The 15,361-nt window shown below is 49.4% G+C and overlaps 1 protein-coding gene across 1 annotated transcript in view; it reads right to left on the minus strand.

Moving 5' to 3' along the window:
- Positions 1 to 15,361, minus strand: part of alg13 (ALG13 UDP-N-acetylglucosaminyltransferase subunit) — a 17,785-nt gene continuing 2,424 nt past the window's right edge. The window contains exons 6-25 of the mRNA XM_055222388.1: positions 15,164 to 15,236; positions 14,672 to 14,753; positions 14,194 to 14,329; positions 13,559 to 13,722; positions 12,020 to 12,084; positions 11,710 to 11,810; positions 11,463 to 11,542; positions 10,224 to 10,464; positions 10,057 to 10,161; positions 9,647 to 9,743; positions 9,190 to 9,319; positions 9,068 to 9,100; positions 8,194 to 8,258; positions 7,122 to 7,190; positions 6,484 to 6,571; positions 4,317 to 4,436; positions 3,303 to 3,343; positions 1,352 to 1,463; positions 908 to 1,006; positions 1 to 769 (exon numbers count right to left, since the gene is read on the minus strand). Of these exons, the coding sequence (XP_055078363.1) occupies positions 537 to 769; positions 908 to 1,006; positions 1,352 to 1,463; positions 3,303 to 3,343; positions 4,317 to 4,436; positions 6,484 to 6,571; positions 7,122 to 7,190; positions 8,194 to 8,258; positions 9,068 to 9,100; positions 9,190 to 9,319; positions 9,647 to 9,743; positions 10,057 to 10,161; positions 10,224 to 10,464; positions 11,463 to 11,542; positions 11,710 to 11,810; positions 12,020 to 12,084; positions 13,559 to 13,722; positions 14,194 to 14,329; positions 14,672 to 14,753; positions 15,164 to 15,236 (2,134 nt within the window). The 3' untranslated portion in view covers positions 1 to 536. The remainder of the gene's footprint in view (positions 770 to 907; positions 1,007 to 1,351; positions 1,464 to 3,302; positions 3,344 to 4,316; positions 4,437 to 6,483; positions 6,572 to 7,121; positions 7,191 to 8,193; positions 8,259 to 9,067; positions 9,101 to 9,189; positions 9,320 to 9,646; positions 9,744 to 10,056; positions 10,162 to 10,223; positions 10,465 to 11,462; positions 11,543 to 11,709; positions 11,811 to 12,019; positions 12,085 to 13,558; positions 13,723 to 14,193; positions 14,330 to 14,671; positions 14,754 to 15,163; positions 15,237 to 15,361) is intronic.

The following is a 15,361-nucleotide window of genomic DNA, read 5'->3' on the forward strand; positions in this document are numbered from 1 at the left end:
GCAGTGGTTCAAATGTTTTATTCTGAACACAAAGAGTCCACACTGTGGATTTATAAGAACATTTTCAGTCAGAAGTGTCTGGCTCAGAGGCACAGAAACAAACACGCTCTAAAATAAACAACAACCTCAACAAAATAAACAACAACCTCAACAAAATAAACAACAACCTCAACAAAATAAACAACAACCTCACCATGAAAAACTCAAAACCCAAATGTACGAATGTAAGGAACTCAGAGTCAGAGACTGACCCAGACTAAACCAGACCGACCCAAACTAAACCAGACCGACCCGGACTAAACCAGACCGACCCAGACTAAACCAGACCGACCCGGACTAAACCAGACTGACCCAGACTAAACCAGACTGACCCAGACTAAACCAGACCGACCCGGACTAAACCAGACTGATCCAGACTGACCCAGTCTGAGCCAGAATAAACTGTCCAAGAAACACAAAACTTCCCAAAACTGACATTACGAAACAATGAACCAGGTCAGAGTTCAGAGGTCAGGGGGTTGCAGGGGTCACGGGGGTCAGATTCCTGGGGCGTAGTGCGGCGGCGGGATGTAGCTGACCAGGTGGGAGGGGCCAGAAGCGGGGCAGTAGACGCGAGGGGGTGGGGCCGGCTGCGGCGGCCAATGGCAGCCGTAGAAGGCGGAGTGGTGCAGGTGAGTGGGCGGAGGCTCGTACGTCAGGTGTAACACAGGAGTGGGGGGATCAGGGTACACAGGGGCGGGGCTAGGGGGGTCCAGGGAGGAGCCAGGAGCTGCAGAGAAAGAGAACCGGGTTAGAACCAGGGTCAGAACCAGGACTGGACCAGAACTGGACCAGGACTGGACCAGGACTGGACCAGGACTGGACCAGGACTGGACCAGGACTGGACCAGGACTCTTAGGCGTGGCACCTGTGTGGTGGTCTTCGGGGCCCTCAGTCCGGTTGCAGTCCTGGTAGGGGGTGGGCGGCGGGTGGGCGGCCCGGGTCTCGGGGTACAGCTGTGGGGCCACTGTGGGAAAGTAAAACCGGGTCAGACTCAAACTGGACTAAACTGAACCCTTTATGAGGGAGGGCATCTGACACACAGGGAGGGCATCTGACACACAGGGAGGGCATCTGACACACAGAGGGAGGGCATCTGACACACAGGGAGGGCATCTGACACACAGGGAGGGCATCTGACACAATGTGTGTTTGTGTGCGTGTATATATATCTCTGTGTGTGTGTATGTATGTATATATATATGTGTGTGTGTGCGCGTGCGTATGTAGGTATGTGTGTGTAGGTATGTGTGTGTATATATATATATGTGTGTGTGTGTGTGTGGGGTGTATCTGTGTGTGTGTCTCTTACCGTGTGGTACTTCCGCTGGGGGCAGGTAGGGGGAGCTGTAGTTCTGGTGGTAGTACGTTTGCTCTGGAGCAGAGTAAGTCTGCTGCTGCTGCCACAGGCTCTGATGGTACCACTGAGAGGAAGAGTACACAAGTACACAGAGAATACAGAGTATACACAAGTACACAGAGTATACAGAGTATACAGAGTATACACAAGTACACAGAGTATACAGAGTATACACAAGTACACAGAGTATACACAAGTACACAGAGTATACACAAGTACACAGAGTACACAGAGTATACACAAGTACACAGAGTACACAGAGTATACACAAGTACACAGAGTATACACAAGTACACAGAGTACACAGAGTATACAGAGTATACACAAGTACACAGAGTACACAGAGTATACACAAGTACACAGAGTATACACAAGTACACAGAGTACACAGAGTATACACAAGTACACAGAGTATACACAAGTACACAGAGTACACAGAGTATACAGAGTATACACAAGTACACAGAGTATACAGAGTACACAGAGTACACAGAGTATACACAAGTACACAGAGTATACACAAGTACACAGAGTATACACAAGTACACAGAGTAAACACAAGTACACAGAGTACACACAAGTACACAGAGTATACACAAGTACACAGAGTATACACAAGTACATGAAGTACACACAAGTACATAAAGACTAAAGTACAAAACTACAAAAGCATGTGAAGTAAAAGTACACTCTTAATACTACATTCAAACAATATACTACACATATCTCTGCACATAACGCTGCGTTCAAAACATCCTGCCCAGAGAGGACTTTTCTCACAGAGCGAAAGAAGCGAAAGAAGTATTCACCGCTCGTGTTCGGCCATCAGGGGGCGACAAAAGACCGACGGGACCGACAAAAGACCGACGGGGGCCGACAAAAGACCGACGGGGACCGACAAAAGACCGACGGGGACCGACAAAAGACCGACGGGGACCGACAAAAGACCGACGGGACCGACAAAAGACCGACGGGACCGACGGGGCACCTAAAACTTTCAGGACCAGAAGTACCTAGCTGCTAAAGGCTAATGTAGCAACATGCCATTGAGCACGGCCCGTCCATGTTTAGACCCCAGAGCCTGCACTTAGCAACCAAAGAGCCAATCAGAAGAGAGGCTGTTAGGACACGTGGTCGGATTTCAAATATGAACCTGGGCCACAGATTAGCCGCTGTATCAGTGTGTGTGTGTAGGACTAAGCCAGGACTAAACCAGGACTAAGCCAGGACTAAACCAGGACTAAGCCAGGACTAAGCCAGGACTAAACCAGGACTAAGCCAGGACTAAACCAGGACTAAACCAGGACTAAGCCAGGACTAAACCAGGACTAAGCCAGGACTAAACCAGGACTAAGCCAGGACTAAACCAGGACTAAGCCAGGACTAAACCAGGACTAAACCAGGACTGAACCTGGACTGAACCTGGACTAAACCTGGACTGAACCTGGTCTAAACCAGGACTACACCAGGACTACCTCAGGACTAAACCTGGACTAAACCTGGACTAAGCTAGGACTAAACCAGGACTAAACCAGGACTAAACCTGGACTGAACCTGGACTGAACCTGGACTAAGCTAGGACTAAGCCAGGACTAAACCAGGACTAAGCTAGGACTAAGCCAGGACTAAACCTGGACTGAACCTGGACTGAACCTGGACTAAGCTAGGACTAAGCCAGGACTAAACCAGGACTAAGCTAGGACTAAGCCAGGACTAAACCTGGACTGAACCTGGACTGAACCTGGACTAAGCTAGGACTAAGCCAGGACTAAACCAGGACTAAGCTAGGACTAAGCCAGGACTAAACCTGGACTGAACCTGGACTGAACCTGGACTGAACCTGGACTGAACCTGGACTGAACCAGGACTGAACCAGGACTGAACCAGGACTGGAGGTTGTTACCTGGACTCCGAGGTTGTAGTAGTACTGGAGGACTCTGCAGTCTGAACAGAGAGAGTGATGATGTCACATGTGTCGGGTTGGACCGTTCATTTTGCTAAAACACACTTAGGATCATTATATTTAACAACTGTATTATTTATTTCACATTTTGGCCGTGTTTTAAGTTTTTCATTCCTTATTTGGCCAAAACTCCATTGACGTCACAGATTATTATTTCAGATAAAAATTAAAACACCTTTATTTTGTTGGAATCATGTTTAAAGTGTCAGAAAAATGTGTTTGTTCTTGTACCAAACTTTTAGAGAATTCTCCCAGTGTGACGTCCCCAGTGTGACGTCCCCAGTGTGACATCATCACTGTGACGTCCCCAGTGTGACGTCATCACTGTGACGTCCCCAGTGTGACGTCCCCAGTGTGACGTCCCCAGTGTGACGTCCCCAGTGTGACGTCATCACTGTGACGTCCCCAGTGTGATGTCATCACGGTGACGTCATCAGTGTGATGTCATCAGTGTGGGACTCTCTAAACAGAACTTGACTTTGTGTCATTTAACAGATTTTTCATCTGTTTTTCACAAACTGATTCTTAATTTGTGTAAAACTATAATATTTAATTAAACAGGTTTAATCCTAAAGATTAAAGAAAAATGAGACAAAGATCCAAAACAGACACACGTCACTGTGAACTCATGAAAGTGTATAAAGTTTATAAAATTTATACAGTGTATAAAGTGTATACAGTGTACAGTGTGTGTAGTGTGTAGTACAGAGTGTGTATAAAGTGTATACAGTGTACAGTGTGTAGTGTGTGTAGTACATAGTGTGTAGTACAGAGTGTGTAGTACATAGTGTGTAGTACATAGTGTGTAGTACAGAGTGTGTATAAAGTGTATACAGTGTACAGTGTGTAGAGTGTGTAGTACATAGTGTGTAGTACAGAGTGTGTAGTACAGAGTGTGTAGTACAGAGTGTGTAGTACAGAGTGTGTACACAGTGTAGAGGTGTTGAGTTGTACCTCGCGGTAGGTCGGCACCGCTCGGGTCGTAGGAGTAAGGGGGCGGAGCCACAATGGCACAGACCGGCTCACCCAGCTCATTCACCATCCAGGGGGCAGCAGAGGGTACTGGCACCGGCACTGGGTCAAACGCACAGGGTCAAATGCACAGAGGCAAACATACATGGTCAAACGCACAGGGTCAAATGCACAAGGTCAAACGCACAGGGTCAAACGCACAAGGTCAAACGAACAGGGTCAAATGAACTGGGCTGTGCAAGTGAGATGGACACAAACTGGACTGAACCAGGACTAGACCAGGACTAGACCAGGACTAAATCAGGACTAGACCAGGACTAAATCAGGACTAGACCAGGACTAGACCAGGACTAAATCAGGACTAGACCAGGACTAAATCAGGACTAAACCAGGACTATATCAGGACTAGACCCATGTTCAGTCACACCACAGGGGGCAGCAGAGGCACTGTGTGTTTTCTGACTCTTACAGTAAAAAAAAAAAAAAAAAAAGGTACAATCTCGCGATGTGACGATACTAAATCTAAAAAACTATTTCGATACTAATGAATAATCTCGTGATTCTGATTCTCTTTAAAGTCTTTAAACAATATAGTGTGATTTTCCACATTCAATGGTCGCACTTTTCCGTGTGTGTTTTATCTGTGATCTGCGAACCCAAGAGCCAATCAGGAGCAAAGCTGTGGAAGTTCATCTCAGCCTCTGGTTTAGCAAAGGGCGGACGCTTTGCAACGCCGTCAGTCAACCCAGCTGCTAACGCTAGCAAGAGCGTCCTCGGGAAAAAGGCGCCTGATTGGTCTGTTATTAATGTTCATATCTTCATTTACAGACACAAGAGTGAAATAAAAACTCTTCCTCTTTAAAGTCAGAAGTTCACACACAGTAAGATTATTATGACTTTAAACAGTTTGGTAAAACCCAGATGATGATGTCATGTCTTTGGAGGCTTCTGATTGGTTTATTCACAATGTTTCAGTTAGAGACTCACCTGTGGATGTGTCTGAAACACACCTGTGGATGTGTCTGAAACACACCTGTGGATGTGTCTGAAACACACCTGTGGATGTGTCTGAAACACACCTGTGGATGTGTCTGAAACACACCTGTGGATGTGTCTGAAACACACCTGTGGATGTGTCTGAAACACACCTGTGGATGTGTCTGAAACACACCTGTGGATGTGTCTGAAACACACCTGTGGATGTGTCTGAAACACACCTGTGGATGTGTCTGAAACACACCTGTGGATGTGTCTGAAACACACCTGAAACACTCTGCTTCTTTGCGTAACGTCATGAGAGTTTCCAGACGCCTGAAGGAGCCACGTTCATCTGTTCAATTAAACACAAGTATAAAGACCATGGGACTGTCCAGCGTCACACCGCTCAGGAAGGACACGTGTCCCAGAGACGAACGAGCTTTGGTCTGAAATGATCAACACAAGAACAAAAGAAAAAGACCTGGAGAAGAAGCTGCTGAAGCTGTAAGAGTGTGTCATTATCCACAGTGAAACGAGGACTGAGGACATGGACTGAAAGGACACTCTGCAGGAAGAAGACCACCATCCCAACTGTGAAACACGGGGGTGGCTGCATCATGTCATGGGGCTGTTTTGCTGCAGGAGGGACTGGTGCACTTCACAAAACAGATGCATCAGGAGGAAAGAACATTATGTGGAAAAACTGAAGCAACATCTCAACACATCAGCAGGAAGTTAAAGCAACAAATGTGTCTTCAGATGGACAATGACCTGAAGCATACGGCCAAACTGGTGACAAAGAGGCTTAAGGATAACAAAGAGACTTAAGGATAACAAAGAGGCGTAAGGATAACAAAGAGGCGTAAGGATAACAAAGAGGCGTAAGGATAACAAAGAGGCGTAAGGATAACAAAGAGGCGTAAGGATAACAAAGAGGCGTAAGGATAACAAAGAGGCTTAACAAAGAGGCTTAAGGATAACAAAGAGGCTTAAGGATAACAAAGCTTCAGAGGCTGCACTAGCACTGAATCATCATTTTCTGCTGAGGTTTAGGTAGTGATCACTGCGAGCTGTGACCCCTCATAATGAACCCAGATCCTTCTTGCTGTGAGGCTTTAGTCCTGGTTCAGTCCCTGATCTAGTCTAGGTTCAGTCCTGGTTGAGTTACTACCTGGTCTGGGAGGAGGGTGAGTCGTCGTAGGGGATGAGCAGGAGGAAGACGAGGAGGAGGAAGGAGTAGAACCCAACATCGGCTTCACCTGAGGAGAACAAACAGGACTAAACCAGGACTAAACCAAGGTCTAAAGCAAGACGAGTCCAGGGACTAAACCAGGACTAGAGCATGGACTGAATCAAGTCAATGTGCAAAAGAACTCAGTGGTCTGCATCAGTGCAATATCGGGTAGGTACAAGATACAAGTGTTAACATGAGTGTATAATCTCGCCACCTTCAACCACCACCTTGGATCTTGACCGGAAAAGGTCTCGATTTACTGGTCAGTGTATGTTCCTGCCACCTGTGGTCATGAGCTTAGAGTAATGACCAAAAAGATAAGATGGCGGACACAAAATCAAAATCTCCTCCGCAAGGTGGCTGGGTGCTCCCTTAGAGATAGGCTGAGGAGCTCGATCTCCCAGGAGGAGCTTGGAGTAGAGGAGCAGCTGAGACGGCTCGGGCATCTGTGCCTAGGGAGATGTTCTGGTGTCACCAGGAGGAGGGACCGGGGAAGACCCAGGATACAACCTGACACACTTATTCATACTCATTTATACATTTGCACTAAGCATCAAACCAAAACCAGATCTGACCTGTTGGGTGAAGTTGTAGTTAAGGTCTGGTCTTTGAGGAGAATCCTCAGCTCCCACGTCCTGCTCGTCCTGAAAACATAATATTTCAGAACATGATCTGAACCAGGTCTAGTCCAGGTCTGAACCGGGCCAAACAGAACACAAGTCAAACAGAACAAATTTGAAATGTCACCACGTATTTTAAAAAGTCTGTAGCATCTCAGAAGTCAGCACACTAGCTCCTTAGCGACCTCCAAAATGGCAGATAATGGCACAAGCAACTAAAGTCCTGCAGGTTGGTCCTAAATTTGTAATTCCTGTCCTCTTTTGTCACATTGACTTTTTCAGATCATTCATTGCCGTGACAATGAAACAAGAAAAAACGCCCTTCGAGACAACTGTTGTTGTGATTTTGGGCGTTACAAAAATAAATGAATTGAATTGAATTGAAGTAAAGACAAAGATTCTCCTCCACTCAGACCAACTAACGGAAAGTCCCAGAGGAGGTCACCCCGATGGTCACCTCCAGCACACAGAGCACAAGAAGATCGCTCATTTGGATTTGGAGCAGAGTTCCATATTTGCAATTCTGACCGCGAGTATCACAGCAACCAAAGAGCTAATCAGAAGTGAGGCTGTTGAAGGAAACGCCCCTTCTTACCTGCACATTATCGATTGATTGACAGCGTTGCTAACACTAACAGGAGCGACCTCGGGGACAGAAGGCGCCCAATTTGTTAATAAGGTTAGCTATGGCTAGAAAGTTAGTTACGTCAATTTATATATACAATCTATGGCACGTGTCAAACTCCGGGGGCCAAATGCGGCCCACCACATCATTTTATGTGGCCCGCGACAAAGTAAATTAAAACATATGACTGTCTTAAAATGTGAGTTCATCAGGAGATACGCAGTTACAGTCATTTTTTTTACATCTATGCAAATTTGAGAGCAACCATTTTGCTGATGTGGCCCTCGTTGAAATTGAGTTGGACACTTCTGATCTATGGTCTCGACACAAGCCCCGCCCCTCCTCTGATCAGACCTGGTCACACATGAACAGAGTCAGGCTCCAGGTGGCGCTGTGACATACCTGAGTGGAGCCAGGCTCATTATAACCCACTTCCACCGCCACCGGCGCCGTCTGGAAAGTTGCATCTGAAACAGAGATGAGCTTTGATTGGCCCAGAGAGACAAAGAAAGGCTGTGATTGGCCCAGAGAGACAGAGGAGGGCTGTGATTGGCTCAGAGAAACGGAGGAGAGCTGTGATTGGCCAAGAGAGACAGACAAAGGCTGTGATTGGCCCAGAGAGACAGAGGATGGCTGTGATTGGCCCAGAGAGACAGAGGATGGCTGTGATTGGCCCAGAGAGACAGAGGAGAGCTGTGATTGGCCCAGAGAGACAGAGGATGGCTGTGATTGGCCCAGAGAGACAGAGGATGGCTGTGATTGGCCCAGAGAGACAGAGGATGGCTGTGATTGGCCCAGAGAGACAGAGGATGGCTGTGATTGGCCCAGAGAGACAGAGGATGGCTGTGATTGGCCCAGAGAGACAGAGGAGGGCTGTGATTGGCTCAGAGAAACGGAGGAGAGCTGTGATTGGCCAAGAGAGACAGACAAAGGCTGTGATTGGCCCAGAGAGACAGAGGATGGCTGTGATTGGCCCAGAGAGACAGAGGATGGCTGTGATTGGCCCAGAGAGACAGAGGAGAGCTGTGATTGGCCCAGAGAGACAGAGGATGGCTGTGATTGGCCCAGAGAGACAGAGGATGGCTGTGATTGGCCCAGAGAGACAGAGGATGGCTGTGATTGGCCCAGAGAGACAGAGGATGGCTGTGATTGGCCCAGAGAGACAGAGGATGGCTGTGATTGGCCCAGAGAGACAGAGGATGGCTGTGATTGGCCCAGAGAGACAGAGGAGAGCTGTGATTGGTTCAAAGAGAGAGGTGAGGGCTGAGAGGCTGACCTTGTGAGGAGTAGATGAAGTCCTCTGAGAACTCTGAAAAGCACGAGACAAAAAAAAACAACAAAAAACAATAAAACCAGGACTAAACCAAGACTTGTTGACCCTTGTTGACCCTTGCTGACCCTGTGCGTTGGTGTTCTCTCCATCATCATCAGAGGAAACAGCGCTGGAGATGGGTGGTGGAGTCTGGGAGATGGGCGGAGCCTGCGAAGGTCTGTAGGTGGAGCCATGAGCAGGGGGCGGGGCCTGAGGCTGAGGGTGCGGAGTCATGAGCACGTGTCAGTCTACAGTGGTCTGTAGATGTTCATCTGGATCGTGTGGTCTGTAGATGTTCGTCTGGATCGTGTGGTCTGTAGATGTTCGTCAGTATCGTGTGGTCTGTAGATGTTCGTCTGGGTCGTGTGGTCTGTAGATGTTCGTCAGTATCGTGTGGTCTGTAGATGTTCGTCAGTATCGTGTGGTCTGTAGATGTTCGTCAGTATCGTGTGGTCTGTAGATGTTCGTCAGTATCGTGTGGTCTGTAGATGTTCGTCAGTATCGTGTGGTCTGTAGATGCAGATGTAAATGAGCAGGACTCACTGGTATCTGCTCCAAAGGAAAATACAGCTCTGAGTCATCCACCGTGTCCAAGGAAAACCCAAAGGAACCGTCTTTAGAACCCTGACGCCGAGCACGACTAGAACACAAAACATCTACAAAACAAGAGCAGAGGAGCAGAGCCAGAGGAGCAGAGCCAGAGGAGCAGAGAGGAGCAGAGCCAGATGAGCAGAGGAGCAGCGTCAGAGGAGCAGAGAGGAGCAGAGCCAGATGAGCGGAGGAGCAGCATCAGAGGAGCAGCGTCAGAGGAGCAGCGTCAGAGGAGCAGAGGAGCAGCGTCAGAGGAGCAGAGAGGAGCAGAGCCAGATGAGCGGAGGAGCAGCGTCAGAGGAGCAGAGGAGCAGCGTCAGAGGAGCAGAGAGGAGCAGAGAGGAGCAGAGAGGAGCAGGTACCGTGAGCGAAAGGCGTAGCTGTCGTAGTCGTGGTAGTAGCGGCGTCCTGGGTGGTAATAGGTCAGCTGTGGACCAATCAGGTGGCGGTTGAGGAAGCGGGCAGAGCTACAGAAATTTAAAGTGAAACAGGGTTATGTTTTCCAGAATGGCGCAGTACTGCATCTCACCTGGGGGGGGTGTACCTTTGGCCTCTCGGGTGGTGGTGCGGCGGAGGGGGTGGGGCATAGGGGTCATAGGTCATGGTGGTCGGCGAGGGAGGCGGTGGGGGGCGGGGAGTGGGCTGGAAGCGGGGTGGCAGGACCTGGTTCTGACCAGTGAAGGCAGGGGGCGCTAGAACCAGGTCTGAGCCTTTACCCCGGACTTTCCTGAAGAACCTCTGTCTATGTCTGTGACCACGAGAGTCCGGGTCTGGAATCGGAGTTAGACCAGGACTAAGACCGGGACTAAGGCCAACACTGGACCAAGACCAGGATAGAGACCAGGACTAAGACCAGGACTAAGACCAGGACTAAGACCAGGACTAAGACCAAGACCAGGATAGAGACCAAGACTAAGACCAGGACTAAGACCAGGACTAAGACCAGGACTAAGACCAGGACTAAGACCAGGACTAAGACCAAGACCAGGATAGAGACCAAGACCAGGATAGAGACCAAGACTAAGACCAGGATAGAGACCAAGACTAAGACCAGGACTAAGACCAGGACTAAGACCAGGACTAAGACCAGGACTAAGACCAGGACTAAGACCAGGACTAAGACCAGGACTAAGACCTCAGTCTTTGGCCATGTCTCAATTCGATGGTTGCACACTAAGTACTGTTCGAAGTGCTCGGCTGATGAAGGGTGCTCCTCCGTGCAGCCTATGTCGGCCGCCAAGGCCGTGCTGAAATGGGACAGACCTACGGCACGTACCTCGCCATTCGTCACCTGCTGGCTAGTATTTACATAATTTTAAGAAAATGTACCTTGTTTCTCCCGTAGAAAAAGTCACACGCGGTAAATGATGGGATATAGCAGAGTGCAAAGTGTGCTCGGATGCACACTTCATTCACGGCCGATCTCTACAGAGACGCAGGGCACGTTTTCGGCCGCATTCGATGAGTGCGTGAAATGGGACAGGCCTTGTCACGCCGGAAGTTACGCAAGTGCTCTTCAAATGCGACGAGGTGTGCAACCGTTAAATTGAGACAAGGTCTTCCTCTGTGCCCATAAGAGAACCAGGGTTAGACCAGGGCTAAACCAGGGCTAAACCAGGCCTAAACCCGGCCTAAACCCGGCCTAAAGCAGGCCTAAACCAGGCCTAAACCAGGCCTAAACCAGGCCTAAACCAGGCCTAAACCAGGCCTAAACCAGGCCTAAACCAGGACTAAACCAGGCCTAAACCAGGACTAAACCAAGACCTACCCAGCTCTTTGCGACTTGGAGCCACGTTCCAGGCTGGGACGGGGTTCACAGGCTTCAAGTCGGTCAAAGGAACGAGGTGCCTGTAGAACACAAGAGGAACAGACGCAAAACACAAGAGGAACAGACGCAAAACACAAGAGGAACAGACATAACACCAAGAGGAGTAACAGGACTGCAGGAGGAGTAGCAGCAGCAGCAGCAGTAGTAGTAGTAGTACTAGCATTAGAAGTACTTGTAGGATTCTTACTTTTCCCCCAGCTCCTCGATGAAGACAGTGACGGCTGAGCTGTGAGTGCCCACCTCCTGAATGAACGCGTTAAAGAATTTCCCTTTGGGCTCCAAACGAACCTACAAGTGCAAAGAGTGAAGTACAAGTACACAGAGTGAAGTACAAGTACACAGAGTGAAGTACAAGTGCAAAGAGTGAAGTACAAGTACACAGAGTGAAGTACAAGTACACAGAGTGAAGTACAAGTACACAGAGTGAAGTACAAGTACACAGAAATAAGTACAAGTACCACACAATGAAATCAGCTAAAGTACATAGTAGTTTGTACCTGACATTTGTCTCCGAGGAAATACTGACGTCCAGCAAACACCATGTAATCTGTCTTCTGCAGCTCTGAGACAAAGAGACCAGACTGAGACCAGAGACCAGACCAGGACTAAGACTGGACTGAGACCAGAGACCAGACCAGGACTAAGACTGGACTGAGACCAGAGACCAGACCAGGACTAAGACCGGACTGAGACCTGAGACCAGAGACCAGACCAGGACTAAGACCAGGACTAAGACCGGACTGAGACCAGAGACCAGACCAGGACTAAGACCAGGACTAAGACCGGACTGGACTGAGACCACATACTGGACCAGGACGTGACTATGGGGCTTTGTCTATTGTAGTACTGTAGTATTTGATGTAATTGTATTTGTGTATATGTAGTATGTAGTAGTACATCCATCCATTTTCTTCCTCTTATCCGGGGCCGGGTCGCGGGGGCAGCAGTCTAAACAGGGACTCCCAGACTTCCCTCACCCCAGACACGTCCTCCAGCTCCTCCGGTGGGACCCCAAGGCGTTCCCAGGCCAGAGAGACATAGTCCCTCCAGCGTGTCCTGGATCTTCCCCGGGGCCTCCTCTCGGTGGGACATGCCCAGAACACCTCCCTAGGGAGGCGTCCAGGAGGCATCCTGAGCGGATGCCCGAGCCTCAGCTGCTCCTCTCAACGTGTAGGAGCAGCGTCTCTACTCCGAGCTCCTCCCGTGTGACCGAGCTCCTCACCCTATCCCTAAGGGAGCGCCCAGCCGCCCTGTAGAGGAAACTCATTTCAGCCGCTTGTATCTGCGACCTTGTCCTTAGGGTCGTTACCCAAAGTTCATGACCACAGGTGAGGGCAGGAACCTAAACTGACCAGTACATCGAGAGCTTTGCCTTTCACCACAAACCGCCCCAGTGCTGCAGGTCCTGGTCCATCAGGAGAACATCATCTGCAAACAGCGGAGACGAGATCCTGTGGTCCCTGATCCGGACCCCCTCCGGCCCCTGGCTGCTCCTAGAAATTCTGTCCATAAATATAATGAACAGAACCGAGACAAAGGGCACCACAGACCTTATGACCACAGCTAAGAGCAGCCGAATCCACAATAGAGGCGGAGAACATGACCCACTCAGAGTCCATGTCCCCAGCCTCCCCCGGGATCTGGGAGAAGCTGAAAACCCCCCTGACAGAGGGCTCCGCCAGACGTTCTCCACAGACCCTCATGATACGCTCAGGCCTGCCAGGTCTGTGTGTCTGTGAACACAAGGAGCTGAGCTTTGGGGCAACAGGCCCAGACCAGCTCACGTCCTGTGGGCAACGCCGGAGAAATGGAGAGTCCAGCCCCTCTGGAGGAGGTGGGTCCAGAGTCCAGGCTGTGGAGGTGAGGCCGACTCTGTAACACTCAACCTCCTGCACAAACTCATGTTCCTCCCCCCAGTGAGGGACATGTCATCTGGTCATCGAGGCCCCCGCCTTTAACTGCTGCCCAGATCTCTTCACACCAGCCCGTATATAGTAGTATTTGTAGTACATTTGTAGTATTAGTATATCTGAAACCTTTGCAGGAGTCTTGCCACACATCAAACTCCAGGTTCCTGTACACGTCTCCATCTAAGGACTTCAAAACCTTATAGGGCAACGAGAGGCGGGAAGGGGGCGGGGCCTCCTCAGTGGGTGGGCGGGGCTTCTCCTCAGAGGTTACACCTGGTTCCGCCTCCTCCCTGAACAGACAAAACTTTATTTCAATCCAGACTTTACAAAAACTGCACATTTTAATCCAGACGCTATGCTCCAATAGGGACGAAGAAGGGATCTATGTAAGAAGAGTAAGCCACGCCCCCTTTTGTGGAGACCGACTAGTGGCCGCTCCAGGAACTGCTTTCACAACGAGACGATTTTATAGATTCTTCTCTATTTTCACAAAATGAGCATTCAAAATGTTTAAATCCTTAAAGCGCCTTAAGGTTTAGCCACGCCCTTCTCTGAGCCCGCACTAGCTCCGCCCTCGCGTCGCTCTGATTCTGACCTCGCTCGTATAGAGGAAGTAAAGAATTACACACAGGCAACTGAAAATACGCCATCTTGGGGTCACCTTCCACATTTTAATAAACTTCCACGAGACAAAAAGGATGAAGTCAGACTTATCAAAACCTGACAGTTCAAACGGGAAAGTACTGCAGTATTTGTACTACCTGTCGTAGTCCTCGCTGCACACAGACAGACTGTTCCGGAACCTTCGGCCTCCAACTCTGAACTGGTCCAGAGCCTGAACCAAGTCGCCCTGGTCCAGACCCAAGACCCCGACGTAGAGGACCTCAAAGACGAGAGCTGAAACACAAGAGACCAGGACTAGACCAGGACTAGACCAGGGCTAGACCAGGGCTAGACCAGGACTAGACCAGGACTAGACCAGGACTAGACCAGGACTAGACCAGGGCTAGACCAGGGCTAGACCAGGGCTAGACCAGGGCTAGACCAGGACTAGACCAGGACCAAAGATCCCCACAGTGTTTTTGAGGTACTGTGAGGTACTTTTGTAGTACTCACACTGTATCATCTATAGTATCTGAGGTATTCTAAATATCAATACAATGTGAGTACTACAAAGTAGTTTGAAGAATTCACACTGTAGTACTGTTGTAGTACTTTGTAATACTTTGTAGTACTCACACTGGCAGAGCGCTGCAGACTGAGGGTAGCTCCTCGGGTAAACAATGTCGTAGTGTCCATTTATTGAACAGCACAAGGTCACCTGAACCAATCAGAGCAGAGGGCACAGAGACAGAGCCAATCAGAGCAGAGGGCACAGAGACAGAGCCAATCAGAGCAGAGGGCACAGAGGCAGAGCCAATCAGAGCAGAGTGCACAGAGACAGAGCCAATCAGAGCAGAGTGCACAGAGGCAGAGCCAATCAGAGCAGAGGGCACAGAGACAGAGCCAATCAGAGCAGAGTGCACAGAGACAGAGCCAATCAGAGCAGAGGGCACAGAGACAGAGCCAATCAGAGCAGAGGGCACAGAGGCAGAGCCAATCAGAGCAGAGTGCACAGAGACAGAGCCAATCAGAGCAGAGGGCACAGAGGCAGAGCCAATCAGAGCAGAGTGCACAGAGGCAGAGCCAATCAGAGTGCAGACAGATGACTCTGGACCAATCAGAGTGGACCTTCTCGCTGTAGTCTTCATCAGCGATGACGGTGGGAGGTTTCCCCGGGTAACGATAGATCAGGAAACAGCGTCTGGATTTAGACAAGACCAGATCAAGACCAAGGTTAGTCTTGGACTTGAGCCGGACTAAACCAGGTCTAAACCAGGTCTAAACCAGGTCTAAACCAGGTCTAAACCAGGTCTAAACCAGGTCTAG

Source organism: Periophthalmus magnuspinnatus, chromosome 1 (genome assembly GCF_009829125.3).
Source record: "Periophthalmus magnuspinnatus isolate fPerMag1 chromosome 1, fPerMag1.2.pri, whole genome shotgun sequence".
Lineage (NCBI taxonomy): Eukaryota > Metazoa > Chordata > Actinopteri > Gobiiformes > Gobiidae > Periophthalmus > Periophthalmus magnuspinnatus.